Genomic DNA, 14,656 nt, shown 5'->3' on the forward strand with positions numbered 1-14,656 from the left:
CCTATGCAGGAGTGTTTGTCCTCCAGCAAGTATTTGGCCTCCCCTGCCTAAGGGTGGCTGGCTCCCAGGGGCATTAACTCCCTCACACTTCTACCCCACTAGGCCCATGCATGGCCTTGGGACGAGAGTTACAGTAGGAACTTGCAGTAGGAACCTGAGACTTTTGCTGGAGTGAGTGCTGAGAAAAATGTGGCCCAGTCACTGACTGTGTGTGCTACCATTGACTCTTTTATTTTTGGTTGACAGTTTATTAAATACACTACATTTGTACCTTATTCTGTAGTTTTTTAAGTCATTCACACATGGACTTAGTAAAAATGTACTTTATAGAAAACCATCTGCAAAACTAAAATAAAAATGCACATTTTGCTCACATCTTAGATAAACTGCTGAAAATGTTAGGAATTATTTTATTGAAGGTGATCATGAAACATGAGGTGGCTTGAGTTTATTAAATCTGACACCAGACCATGACTTCAATAGTGTTAATGTTGAAATGTGGATGCAAAAATGTCTATTAACTAAACTGTTTAATCTAACAGTGTTTGAGAAACAGGACAAAATAAAGTATTATTTTTCCTTTACAGACACTTCTCTAAATCCAATTCCTATACACTTCTTTCTCTCCCATTCATAGAATTAGCTCTGCAGATTGATGAGGCAAAAAAAAATTCCTTAAATAAAACCGAAACAAACTAGATCCTATTTACAAAACACGAAAAGGGAGAATTTTAAGTGGGTGTTATGGCAAAACTGGTTAAAACTATATACAGTCAAGTGACAGAATATACCTTTACTTCTGCAAATATAAGTCTTTCCCCACCTCCTTTCTGGGAGAAATACATTTTCAGGGCATGGACTGTAAAACGGCATACAATGCAAAGACAGAAACAAAGAAGTTTGCAAATTCTTTTTATTTCCAGCTGTTGAAACAGTATTTTTGAGAGCTGGGGTTACCTCTAGCGGTGAAACCAGAGCCAGCTATTAAGGAGGCAGAATGCTACAGTAATTGAATACATGACCATTTCTCTTTTAGCACGTTCTTTGTTCTCCTCTTCCAGAAGTTGTAGACGTCTGTTTAGTTTGATTATCTTTCATCTTAATGAAGCTGCATCTACAACAGTCATGTCATCTGAGGTTCCTTCAATCGTTGTATCTGTATTTGAAATGCCGTACATGGAGTCAGTCCTGACCAGCTGTCCGTTTAGGCGAACAGTATTTTCACTCATAGAGCGCTCTCTTTTTAGCCTGCCAACTGCATGGATTTCTTCATTTTGAAGGGTTGGAGGAGGTCTTTCTAAATCCAGAAAATCTAGTGGTCTTTCACTTAGCGGAAGCACACGAGGTGGTGTTTTTAGTGCCAGAGGTTTGAAGGGAGTTGACTGTATAAGGTCAGCATCTGCTGGTCTCGAAAATGGAATGTCTTCATTATTTCCTGCTACAACGATTCTCTCTGGAACCTGCATAGTCACACTAACATTTGAAACTCCTTCTTGGAATCCTTGTTCCAGGTCAGCATTTGGTGGTGCTACCTTTAATTTTTCCGAGCCCCTCATTCTCTGACTAATAATACCTTCGGTGTATTCCATTTCGTACTGAGCTCGACTGATTTCCGCCATCTCAGCAGCAGTGGGAGAAGGAAATGCTGCCCCACTCACTAAATGTGTCCCAACTACTGCTTGCTTTTCGGCATTATCTGCTTCTGTGCTTCATATTAAATCCTTTCACTTGCTTCAATATGCACGTGCTGGATTTAGAGCCACGCTTGTCCCCCTGGGCCCGCTGGAGGGTCCCCGGCGAGGACTGCTGCCCGCCGGCTCCCGGGGCCCTCGCGTGGGCGCTGTCAGAGGCCGTGGGCCAAGCTCATGGAGGCGCGCGGGCAAATCACCGGCCTGAGAGGCCCGCAGCGAGCTACCACTGACTCTTTATAATTTGTTGTAATGTCTCTTCTCATACTAAACAAATATTCAGTTTCCTAAAAAAATAATATAAAAAATAAAGAAATGGCAGGTGTAAAGCTGGGCCCAGGGAGTTAACACACATGAGTTAAGGAGGACCAGGTAGGGAGTGTGTGACACTGGAATGTTTTCTGTCTGCTTCTCAAATGCCTCAGATGGCATTTGCATCTTTGTTTAAACAAATCTTTTTATTTTGGAAATTTTCAAACAGGACGGTATAATGAACCCCCATGTGTACCCATCACTTAGTTTCAACTATTTACCAACGTTTTGCTAGTCTTGTTTCATGCGGTACCCCCCCACACTCTGCTGGATTATTTTCAGCAAATCTCAGGCAACATGTCATTTCACCTGTAAACAGCTCAGTATATCTCTAAGTGACAAGAACTTTTCTTTTTAAACATAATCGTCCTCACACCTCACAGAATTAAGTCAGTCCCCTGATAGAGTTGCAGAGGGCTTTCTATGGTTGGTTTATTCAAACCAAGACCCAAAGAAAGACATCATGCTGTGTTGGGTTGTTATGTCTCTTAAGTCCCCTTTATTCTTTCAAGAATTCCCCCATTGTATTATGTTGTTGATTTGTGGGAGAAGCTGAGGTGTTTGTCCTATAGAATGTTCTCTACTTTGGATTTAGTTCATTGCCTCATCATGGTGTCTTTTGTTTTCCTGTATCCCTCCTCAAATGTGGATTGAGACTTTTTATTAGATTCCGTTTCAGTTTTTAGTTATGGAAACCTCTTCGGTGGTGATAGGTACTCACGTCCGCCCCGAGGGAGGCACAGCATGTCAGGTGGATGGTGTGGGTTTGCTCCCCTACCCACACACTTTTTAACGTTTCTGTATCATTTCTTTTTTTTATTACAAACCAAACAATAGATGAAGCATCTTTAAAAAAAAAAAAAAAAAGTGCGCCCTCTGCCCTCCTCTTTTGAATCTATTTTCCCCCAGCAGCCCTCATCTTCACAGTTCCTGTTGTTCATGCCAACATTCACACATTTTGTTTTCTTTTAAAAATAGGATTGTATCTACGTGAAACTCTGCAGTGTATTTTTTTCACTTCTCAGTATATCAGCCATCTCTCAAAGCTGATACTTAGAAGATTCAATTAGTTCTTTCCAGGAATTGTTCTCAGCGTGGCTACGTCATCTTGGATTCAGGAGTTCCCAACTTTCTGATCTGTTTTTTTCTCTGCCATTTAAAAATTATTGTGGTAAAATACATATAACATGAAATTTACCATCTTAGTCACTTTTAAGTGTACAATTCAGTGGCGTTAAGTACATGCTCAGTGTTGTGCCACCATTGCCACTGTTTGGTTCCAGAATTTGCTCATCATCCCAAACAGAAACTCTGTGCCCATTTGTAGGTTTGCTGTTAAGAAAGGCAGCTTCTCTGCACCCCAGCCCTGTTCCAAGGGGCCCGCCTGCCCTGAGCCCTTCTCTTCCCATCCTCTCTCCTACCCTCTTCCCTGCAGGTGTGTTTTTATGCGGCTGGCCACCATCTGTGTGTTGGTGTTCACTCTGGACTCCAAGATTACATCCTGCGATAACTACCCATGTGAGCTCTGTGGCTACAACCAGAAACTCTACCCGGTGAGGCTTCGGGGATGGGCATCCTTCTCGGTGGGTCATTTGGGGGTGGTAGCATTAGGGTTGAGAGAACAGCCCATGAAGCCAAGGGTTTGAATCCCAGTTGATCCTCATTCTTGCTGTGTAGCAGGGTCTGGCACACCAGGCACTTCTAATTCTAAGGGCGTGAAAACCAAAGTCTGTGCTGGAGCTCAGAGGAGCATCCGCTGATGCCTTCCAGAGGCAGCAGGATCGGGGGCTGGAAATGGCATTGGGAGAACCTGGCTTTTTCTGCTCCAAGTCAGGCTCATTTCTCTCTGGGTTTCAGTGCTGGGAGACCCAAGTTGGGCAGGAAATGTACAAGCTGATGATCTTTGACCTCATCATCATCTTGGCTGTGACACTTTTTGTGGATTTTCCTAGAAAGTAAGTGTGAGGGGTACCCCTCTTATCTCCCCCTACCCCCTCACCCTTTCCCTCATCCCCACCACAGGTTCCCATCACAGCTGCTCTTCACAAAGTGCTGGATGATTCCGCATCCTGGGAACCACTGACAGCCATTGGTGACTTTGAAAAAGCTCCAGGCCATCACCTCCCCCTGGTCCGTGATGTGCCCCATTGAAAGGCAGCACGAAGCAGAAACGGTGCTGCTTTCCGCAGGGCTGCCGTGGGGTGACGTCTTGCCAGCCCCTCCGGGCTGCAGTGGATGCCACATTTCCTAGTCTGGGTTCAAGACCCAGCACTGCCGCTTCCTAGTCATGTGACTGAGGGCAAGTTATTTAAGCTCTGTGCCTGTTTTCCTACCTGTGAGATGGGAATAGTAGCAGTGCCCACCTCATAGCACCGTTGTGAGGATCAAATGACAAAATGCAGATAAAAGTACTAAGAACACTCCACGCCACAGAACTCAACAAAACATTAACTGTCACCATCAGGATTGTCATTACTATGCTGTCATTAAAAAATAAAAAATTATTCTCAGCATCTCGTTGAACCTTAAGTGAAACCCTGTTCACTTAGTCACTTTTTTACCCACATGTACAAATTCTCCTGGTATATGCCAGAAGTCCAGAAAGCCCTTAAAAGTCAACATTAAAAAAGAAACTGTCCTTTTAAAAAATTACACAAATATGATGTGAATATGTGCCTATTAAAGTTTTTTAATATTTAAACTTAAATAAATACAGAAATCCGGGGAATAGTGAGAATTGTCTTTTGTTACCTTACTCCTACTTCCCAGTCCCACCCCAGTCCACGGAGGTGACCATTGTTAACACTTTGGGGTAGATCCAGCAGTCCTTAAAACTAAAAACACACATTTGTATAAATACATGTGTAAGTAAACACAGAGTCTTGCTGGAAGTGTTCTTTTTTACCCCACAGATGGGATCATGGTACATCCACATGGGTCCGCATCTTGCTTTTTCTCCCTCATACAAACAAACTACCATGAACAACTTTCCCTGTCAAGGCACGTGGATTTTCCTCTCTCGCTTTAAGGACTGTACGTTATTCCACTGTACCCATGGCTTCTGATTTGTCGATGCAGCCCCTACTGATGGGCATTTAGGTTGTGTCCAGTAGTTTTGCTAATATGTGGTAATGCTACAGTGAACAACTATGTGTGTTTATCTCAGGCCCCTGGTCCTAGGGTTTTTGTAGAAAGCTTCTAGGATTCCAGGGAGTAGCATGCAGGGTGGTAGGGTCCTCATGAGCCATTTTCTGTGTGGAAGCACAGTAGCTCAATACTTTTTGGGTTGAGTGGCAAACTAGAGCACAGAGACTGCCCGTGTCATTTACTGTCAACTACAGTGCAGTGAAGTAGGCTGTGTTATAATCCCCTCACATTCCAGATGAGAAGAATGAGCCTTATCTAATGTTATTTGGCTGATAAGCTGTAGATCTGAGACTTGGGCCCTGGTGTTAATGATTCCAGAGTTCACTGTATTCTGCATCTTCTAGACATATGACTAACCAGTTTCCATGAGAAGTATGTGTGGAAACAGCCCTAATTTTGTGGATGTGGTTCTGTGGCCTTGGCTGACACTGTAGTCCAGGTGATAAATGGTCCTGTTTGTTTCCAGGATCCTGGTGACCTACTGTTCCTCTTGGAAGCTCTTTCAGTGCTGGGGACAGCAGGAGTTTGCTATCCCTGATAATGTTCTAGGGATCGTTTATGGGCAAACCATTTGCTGGATTGGAGCCTTCTTCTCACCCCTTCTTCCTGCAGTTGCAACCTTGAAGTTCATTATCATCTTTTACGTGAAAGAGGTAAGGAGAGGTGGGGTTGAGGGGTCAGTAACTGAGACCATCCTTGACCTTGCGAGACATTCGGCACACATGCTTGGAGCCCACCCACATCCCATTAGATGTATCAAAATTGCATCCCTTATTTGATACATATTTTTATTCTGGAAAAAAGACTTTGAATGGATTTTCACGTTTTTGTCATTTTGAGAGTTTTGTTAGGAATCATTTTGCTCCTGTGATTTTAAAAAATGTTTTTTGTATGTAACTAAGAGTTGCGTTGCAGTTGATCAGTCAGTTGACAGTGGTTCATTTTGGTGACGTTTAACAAAAGGTTTATTAACGAAAGTTTTGTCGTTTTCTGTTTGGATTTTGGAGCTGGTGCATTTATTTTCAGTTCTCAATTATTTGTGTAGCTCCTCAAACAGCTCACAGGCCCTAGGCATTGTACCTGAACTAAGTGCTTAATGGGTGAAGTAGCTCTATAGAGGACTAACTTATCTGGGCTTATTAACCAAACTTTTTCTTTATTGTAGAGGCAATATATGCTCACTATTAAACATTTAAACAATACAGATAGGTATTCCATCCCTTCTTCCAGAGGTAGCCTCTGTTAATAACCCCTGACATTATTACCACCTACTATGCCAAGCCCTGAGGATTCATAAATGGGAGTAGTAATAATAGTAGTAATAACAATGACAACGATACACCCTTTGAAGTAGGCACTGCTAGGAACCATATTTTATAAATTAGGAAGCTGAAGTTTAGAGAGGTTAAGTAACTGGTCCAAGCTCACACAGCTTATAAATGACTCCTGGGATTTGAACCCAGGTTTACCTCACTCCAGAGCCTAAGCTCTTAATCCAGTAGGCAGGGCCTTGAATTGGGTCATACTTTCTACCTGGGTGTTTTGGCCTTTGAAGAATGTTCTGATGCTTTCATTTGGAAACTGAAATTGGCTGAAGTCACCAAGGGAGAGATGGATGTGAGAAAGCTCAGAAGAACTTGTTCTTCTTCCAGAAAATATGTTAGGCAGTGGTTTCCTAGCGTGTAGCCCAGTAAAGACATTGTAGGGGTAATGGAATGGGTCACAGGCACTGGACTGAGTTCTGACACCCCAGTCTGACTGGCCACCTGCCCCCAGACACCCTAACAGGACACCAAGTGTCCCTGGTGCTCGGTGCCCTCGGCTCACAAGATGTTCCAGCTGCTGCAGTCACAGGAACTTGATGCCCCTTCCCGAGGTTGTAGCTTTCTAGAATGTTAAGGAGGAATTGGATGCCTGTTACTGTAGCCCTCTCCCCGTCCCCACCTGGTTTCTCCTTCAAGTCTTTTTTCCCTCAATGGAAATATTTATTTTTAATATATAGGAAAAATACATATGCTTGTAAAATTCAAGCAAATATCTCCTGTTTTGGTGTGTATATATTTAGTACCTATTTAAACCCCTGTAGAGAATAAATACTTTTCGAATTCTTTCAAATCATCACATTGTACGCTCTTAAGTATCTTACCATTTTATTTGTCAATTATACCTCAGTACAGCTAAAAAAAGAAAGAAATTTACAGTAAAATGTTTAAAAAAATACTAAAAATAAACTTAAACAAGATCATACAGTACAGAGTTTTGGAATCTGCGCTTTTCATTTCACAGTGCCGTGTAGGATATAAAGCTTTTCTAAGGGCTATGTGATTTCCCATTGTGTAGATGCACTTTGACCTTTAAGGAACCCCTTGGGTAGCTACTTAGGTTGCTTTCAGTTATTCCCTGTTATTAACAACTGTAGCAGTAAATATCCATATACTTATTTTTTGACCCATTTTTAAAATCTTGGTCTGTACTGCTGACTACTCTAGAAAGATTATACCGATTTACATTCTATAATACATGACTGTGCTCATTTATCCTCAGGGAAGCTGTGCTCTTAATTTTTCCTCTTTCTTCCTCTCCCCTTAGATAAGTCTTCTTTATACCTGCAAACCCTCTCCGAGGCAGTTCAGAGCATCTAATTCTAATTTCTTCTTCCTGTTGGTGTTACTGATTGGGCTGTGCTTGGCAATAATACCTCTGACAATCAGCATTGCACGGTAAATATGACTTTGTCTTCTAGAACATTCCCTCCTTGACATGTCCGTCTTTTATGTTAAAGGCTTCATTGCATCCTTTATTGGCTTTCCTCATAGTACTCCACCCGCAGAGGTCAGTAAGTCACTCCTGGCTCAGCCAGGCCCACCTTTGTTTCGGAATATCTTGGGTCACTTCTGAACTTGGGCTTGCAGGGTTCTCACTGTGTTTGAGAGTGTCGGTTGGCTCTATTCTACCCAGATCCCTTTTCCTAGTATCTCTCTTCTAGTCCCCTTTGGGATTGTTTCTTTGTTTCTGATTATGAAGTTAATACATGGTCACTGAGAAGACTTGGAGTGTCTTCTATTGCCAAGCACTGTGCTAGCTGCTAGGGGTATAAAGACAATTCAGACATGGCACAAGGAATGTAGTGTCTAGTATGGAATTTGGAAAAAGCAGAAATGCTCAGTCCTGAGGATGGGAAGTTGAGGGTTCAAATCCCAGTGATGCCACCCCCTAGTGTTCTAACCATTTATACCAGAGGCTGGAAAGAGAGTAAATGATTTAGGTTTTCTGGGCCATATGGTTTCTATAGCAACTGTTCAGCTCAACTGTTTACATATCATCTATGTTGCAGCCATAGATGATATATAAACTAACAGGCATGACTGTGTTCCAGTAAAACTTCATTTATAAAAATTAGGCTTGGGACTTCCCTGGTGGTGTGGTGGGTAAGACTCTGTGTGCCCAATGCAGGGGGCCCAGGTGCAATCCCTGGTCAGGGAACTAGATCCCACATGCATGCCTCAGCTAAGGAGCCCACATGTGGCAACAAAGACCAGGTGCAACTAAATAAATATGAAAAAAAGAACAAAAATAGGCTGTGGGCCAGATTTCACCTGTGGGCTATAGTTTGCCAACCCTTGACTTACAGTCTCATGGAATTCCATTTCTTCATCTTTATTTTATTTTATCTTATTTTTTTCCATTTCTTAATCTTTAAATGAAAAGTCTAGAACTTTGAGAGGCCCGCGTACCGAAAAAAAAAAAAAGTATAAAGGAGTATATGGCGGAAGTTCATTCTCCAATTCTATTTCCTAACTACTTAGTTTCTGTCTAAGACAGTCATATCTGTATGTGTTTGTCTCTCTCTCAGTGGTTCTTTATTCTGTTGTATGAATGGATCATAAATTGTTCATCCATTTCCTTAAACAACATTTAGGTTGTTTCCAGGAATCTATTTTTATTCCTAAAATAGAGCTGCAGTGGAAATTTCCTACTCAGAACTTTATGATAAGAATGTAGGCAATTCCTGTAAGCCTTAATTTAATTTTTTCCATTGTAATTTTATTTTTCCCTGCTTTTTATTTTGAAAAATTTTAATCTATAGAAAAGTTGAAGAAAGCAACAATGAAAATTTATATACCCTTTACCTGGCTGTCCCAGCTGTTAACATTCTGCTACATTTGTTTTCTCTCTGTATATACATACGTTTTTTGTGTGTGTGATGATGAACCGTTTGAAATTAAGCTGTAGGCATCATGACATTTCATTCCTAAATACTTGAACATGCAGTTCCTAAAAATAAGGACATTCTCCCTTCTATATATCCACAATAACATTATCACACCTAAGAAAATTAATGCCAATATCATATTCTTGCCATTTTCAAATTTCTCCAGTCCCAAGATAGTCTTTTATAGCTTTATTTTTTAAATGAAGATCTTTCAAGTTTTGCTCATTACTTTCGGTTGCGATGTCTCCTTAGTCTTTGATTCTTCAAACAGTTTCCTCACCACTAAATTAAGAGACTGAAGGGCAGACTCCCCACATTCTGGAGTTGTCTGATTGCTTTCTCACAGTGTCATTTAACTTGACCTTCTTCTTCTTATTTTAATTTCTGGTGCTCAATTTATTGTTGTTCTAAAATATCACCAGAGTCGCTATCTTCAAGTAACAGGTTCTTTTTTCTTTTTGAAGTATAGTTGATTTACAATGTTGTGTTAGTTTCAGGTGTACAGCAAAGTGATCCAGCCGTATATATATGGCTTTTTCTTTTTCACATTCTTTTCCCTTTTAGGTTATTACAAAATATTGAGTATAGTTCCCTGTGCTATACAGTAGGTCTTTGTTGGTTATCTGTTTTACATATAGTAGTGTGTATCCCAAACTCCTAATTTATCCCTACCCTCCGGCCTTCGCCTTTGGTAACCATAAGTTAATTTTCTATGTCTGTGGGTCTATTTCTGTATTGTAAATAAGTTCATTTGTATCTTTTCTTTAGATTCCACATATAAGCGATATCATATGATATTTGTCTTTCTCTGTCCAGCTTACTTCACTTAGTATGATCATCTCTAGGTCCATCCATGTTGCTGCATATCGCATTATTTCATTCTTTTTTATGGCTGAGTAATATTCCATTGTGTGTGTGTGTGTGCGCGCTTCCTATCCATTCATCTGTTGATGTATACTTAGATTGCTTCCACGTCCTGGCTACTGTAAATAGTACTGCTATGAACATGGGTGCGCATGTATCTTTTTGAATTAGAGTTTACTCCAGGTATATGCCCAGGAGTGGGATTGCAGGATCATATGGTAACTCTTATTTTTAAACTTGACCTTCTGTCCTGAATTTCCTATAAACTGGAAGTCAGGTCTAGAGACTTGATGAGATTTCAGGATAAGCATTTTTGACCAGAATATTCCAGAAGGCCCATGAGGTCAGGCGGATCCTCGTGGGTCACTGTTAACAAAGCTTTGTGGGTACGCAGAGGAGGGATGCTCAGCCTGTGCTGCAGGCCTGGCCCTGAGCCCCGTGCTCTGTGTCCTGGTAGCATCCCTTCCTCCAAAGCCTGTGGGCCCTTCACCAACTTCAACACCACCTGGGAGGTGGTCCCCAAGATGGTGAGCACCTTCCCCAGCTCGCTGCAGTCTCTGGTCCATGGCGTCACGTCGGAAGCCTTTGCAGTGCCTTTCTTCATGATCCTCTGGTGAGTGAGAACCACCTGGGTTCTGCGGGTATTTTCCACTGTGGCTGGTGGGCTCCTCTCCGCTGGAAAATGGAGCTCACCCGCACTTCTTGATATGGTACCAAACCTCTCTGAGCCGTACTTTTCCATCTCTAAGATGTCAAAATAATACCAGTAGTAATTCTTTCAGAGGGTCACTGAGCAGGTTCAGGGAGATCCCACTTGTAATGGGGATCTGTACTTAGCCAGAAGCCTGAGTTATAAAGTATAACCCAATAAATGTTGCCTATTGTTATATTACTGATTATTCACAAAATTAGTTGCTCTTTGGAAAAGGAACTGATAACTGGGCTGAGAGAAGAGCACCAGACTAGAAGCATGCACTTGAACCCTGGCTCTACCACTTACAAGCTGTGTGGCCTCAGGTCATCACATACCCTCTCTGAGCCTCGATTTCCTCACCTGGAAAATGGGAATAAGAATGGCACATGCCTCATAGGGCTGTGAGAAGAAGGACACGTGGCGAAGTGCTTAGCAGAGGACCTGGCCTTTAGCGAAGGCTCGATAAATGACAAGTGTTGGGTGCAGGGGCGACGAGGGTTTTGTGCAGTGATTCACTTCGAGCGTAATTCTAATCACAAATACCTGTTGAGGACTTACTTTGTACTAGGCATTGTTCTAATTATAGCCCATTCTCATTATTCACAAATTCCATATTATTTTTCTGTATTGCATATGTGCTTACTAGCTAAAATATTTTTGTAACCCCAAAATCAGTACTAATGGTGTTTTTTTTGATTATTTGTAGATATTCATAGAGTAGCAAAAAATTTGAGTTGCCTGATGCACAATGTCCCGGTGCATTTGGGCCGCTGTAGTGAAATATCATAGACTGGGTGGCTAAACAACAGAAATTTATTTCTTATGGCTCTGGAGGCTGGAAGTCCAAGATCGAAGCGCCAACATGGTCGGATGAAGATCCTCTTCCTGCTTACAGACTTCTTGTATTCTCATATGGCAGGAGGGACTAGGACGCTCTCTGGAGTCCCTTTTATAAGGGCACTAATCCCATTTGTGAGGACTCCTCATGACCTAATCACCTCCCAAAGGCCCCACGTTCTAATATCATCACCTTGGGATAAGGACTTCACAACGTATGAATTTGAGGGGGACACAAATATTCAAACCATAGCTCAGACTGTAACTTAAGTGTCCTTTTTGTGATCCATTTAGTGCGATGTTTCTTGCATTTTGTGCTTTTGGTTGGTGATTTCACTGTTCACGCGTAGAGCTGAAGTGCCGTCTAGGGTTCCTAAGTGCAAGAAGGCTGGGATGGGTTTTATGAAGAAAACATGTGTGTTAGATAAGCTTCATTCAGGCACATGTCATGGTGCTGTTGGCTGTGAGTTCAGTGATATTAAATAAGGTGTCTTGAAACAGAAACAGGGTTAGGTATTAATAACCTTCTCTCTCAAGAAACATAAAACACAGTATTGATCAGTTGACAAAAATGTTGTGACCAGGGGCATAAAGGAACCTATTCTGTATTTTCCCCCGGGGCACTGTTTCAGTGTTCCTGGAGACTATAGAACAGAAGAGAAGTACCACAAATCACTGGAATTGATTGTAGCTTACATGTATTAACTCATGCAATCATCACAGTTATCCTACGATATAGATATTATTAGAGGAAAACCCCACCATAATGCAAGAAAGGGGTTAAAAAATTCATTTGTTAAAGGCAGGCTACCTTTGATATTCATAAAATGATGTGGGGTTGCAGCCAGTTAGCCTGGAATTGCAAGGATCCCAGAGTCCAGCGGTTCCATCCTAATCGATTCACCCCAGCTGTGGTTTGGCTGGCACCATCTGGTGGTGGTTACCTGATCTGGCTTCCACATCTTTGGGGGTCATTCTTGTCCTTGGCCATGAGGACTTCCAGAAGAGAAGACTGACATCACTGATTCCCGTGGCCCTCAGCCCTCTCTGGGGAGACTGGACAGGCAGCCACCTCCCCTGCACAGAAAACAGGAACCAGTTGCCAGTCGCTTTTATTCAAAATTGTATTATCTTAGGCTTGTTATCACTGGATTTTCCTCTATTATCCCCATTTTATAGATGAGGAAACTGAGGCCAGGGAGGTTCCACAGTGATCATCCACAGCCAGTTCTTTCTGTGCTGAGCTGACCTTCTGGCCCGTCTCCTCCTCTCTCCCCTCTCATGTGTGTGCCAGGGGAGCCTCAGCAGCTTTTAATATTAACTCTAGAATGCAAGGCAGGAATCAGTCTCTGCTACCACTGCCCAAACCCCTCTGGCTGTTTCATTTTTTCTTTTCTTTTCTTTTTGTTGGAGTATAGTTGGCTTACAATGTTGTGCTAGTTTCAGATGTATACCTCTGGTTGTTTCTGATGCCCTCTGCTTGGGAGACGTGAGGGTTTTCTTTCTTTTTTTCTAACAAAAGTAAAACTGTTCCAGGCGAAGTGTGTCGGGTTGTTTTCCAGTGGCCTTCAGATGGTACAAACTCCCTAGTGACCTCTCGCTTTTTGTTGCAGTCTCGTTATGTTCTACTTCATCGCCCTAGCAGGAGCGCACAAGCGGGTGGTCGTCCAGCTCCGAGAGCAGCTGTCCCTGGTAAGGAAGCACCGGTCCCAGGGGCAAGGCTGGGACATTTACCCAGGACACTGAAAGGAATGGGGAGCTCTTCCCAGGGAGAGGGTGGGATTTCCCATCACCACTCCCCCAGAACCCTGCCTTCGGGCTCGGCCTCCTCCAGCCCCATTCATTCCCTGACTCATCCATTCCCTCAACATTTGTATCCTCATACTGTGCTGGGATACACAGGTGAAGAAGAGAGACAAGGCTGCTTAGTAGTAAAGGAAAGAGATAAATTCTAATTGCGATAACTGGTATGAAGATGATACAGAGAGGTAGTTAGAGTGGCGGGTAGACCGTCTGCTGCTGAGATGGTGGCCACGGAAGGCCTCTTTGGAGGCGGCGATGGTGGAGCTGAGACTCAAATGATGAGAGGAGCCAATTATGGGAGGTCTTGGGCATGAGAGTAACAGGCAGAGGGTACATTGAGGAGTGAGCCGGGCACTCCCAGGCCCAGGGGGAAGGGCGGTGTGGCTGGAGGGTGCAGGATGATGGGGAGAGGCAAGGCGATGCTAGAGTCACAGCATAGCTGGGGTCACAACATCACCTGAGGGCTCTGCTGGGAAGTTTGGGTTTAATTCTGAGTGTGATGGGAAGCCATTGGAGGGTGGTAAGTCAAAGTCTGATGTTCATTTTTAAAGGAACATTTTTACAAGGCCACTTTGTGGACCAGGGGCTGGGGAGGGAGGAAGAGTGAAAGAGGCAATTTGGAGGTCATTGCCATGGTCCAGTGGTTATTACCTACCAAGTCTGATAGGTAATTTCTTAGGTCGAAATAATGATATTTGTTTCCAAATATATTGAATGTGCTCTTGAACCTGTCTGTGTTTTTAGGAAAGTCGTGACAAGCGTTATCTAATCCAGAAACTAACAGAAGCCCAGAGGGATATGAGGAACCGGCTAGACTGACGGGGAGGTGCTGCAGCGTGGGGTTTACAGGCTGGCCTGGTGACCTGCCAGCCTACGCCATCTACCTGAGATTTTAGCAGAAATTTTTAAATATATTTTTCTGGAATTTGGGCCTTTCCTGCAAGTGGCTCCATACGTGCAGCTCCAGTGCCTGTGTTTACATAACCCAGCCCCTGTTTAATGCTTTAGGGACTTAGAAAAGTAGGTTTGTCTGAGGCCCAGCAGCTCAGGCTCAACCAAAACACTGAAGCCATTGAAGGTTTTCAACCAAAATTGCTG

The 14,656-nt window shown here is 42.8% G+C and overlaps 1 protein-coding gene and 1 pseudogene across 1 annotated transcript in view; one reads left to right on the forward strand and one right to left on the reverse strand.

Annotated features, from left to right (window-relative positions):
- TMC7 (transmembrane channel like 7) overlaps window positions 1-14,430 on the forward strand; it is a 33,433-nt gene extending 19,003 nt beyond the window's left edge. The window contains exons 9-15 of the mRNA XM_024744531.1: window positions 3,436-3,553; window positions 3,858-3,955; window positions 5,614-5,800; window positions 7,737-7,867; window positions 10,682-10,837; window positions 13,369-13,447; window positions 14,303-14,430. Coding sequence (XP_024600299.1) covers window positions 3,436-3,553; window positions 3,858-3,955; window positions 5,614-5,800; window positions 7,737-7,867; window positions 10,682-10,837; window positions 13,369-13,447; window positions 14,303-14,377 — 844 coding nt within the window. The 3' untranslated portion in view covers window positions 14,378-14,430. The remainder of the gene's footprint in view (window positions 1-3,435; window positions 3,554-3,857; window positions 3,956-5,613; window positions 5,801-7,736; window positions 7,868-10,681; window positions 10,838-13,368; window positions 13,448-14,302) is intronic.
- Window positions 960-1,652, reverse strand: LOC112399368 (mitochondrial fission factor pseudogene; annotated as a pseudogene).
- Window positions 14,431-14,656: the final 226 nt, after the last annotated feature.

The sequence above is a fragment of the Neophocaena asiaeorientalis genome, unplaced genomic scaffold (genome assembly GCF_003031525.2).
Source record: "Neophocaena asiaeorientalis asiaeorientalis breed wild unplaced genomic scaffold, Neophocaena_asiaeorientalis_V1.1 scaffold91, whole genome shotgun sequence".
Taxonomy (NCBI): domain Eukaryota; kingdom Metazoa; phylum Chordata; class Mammalia; order Artiodactyla; family Phocoenidae; genus Neophocaena; species Neophocaena asiaeorientalis.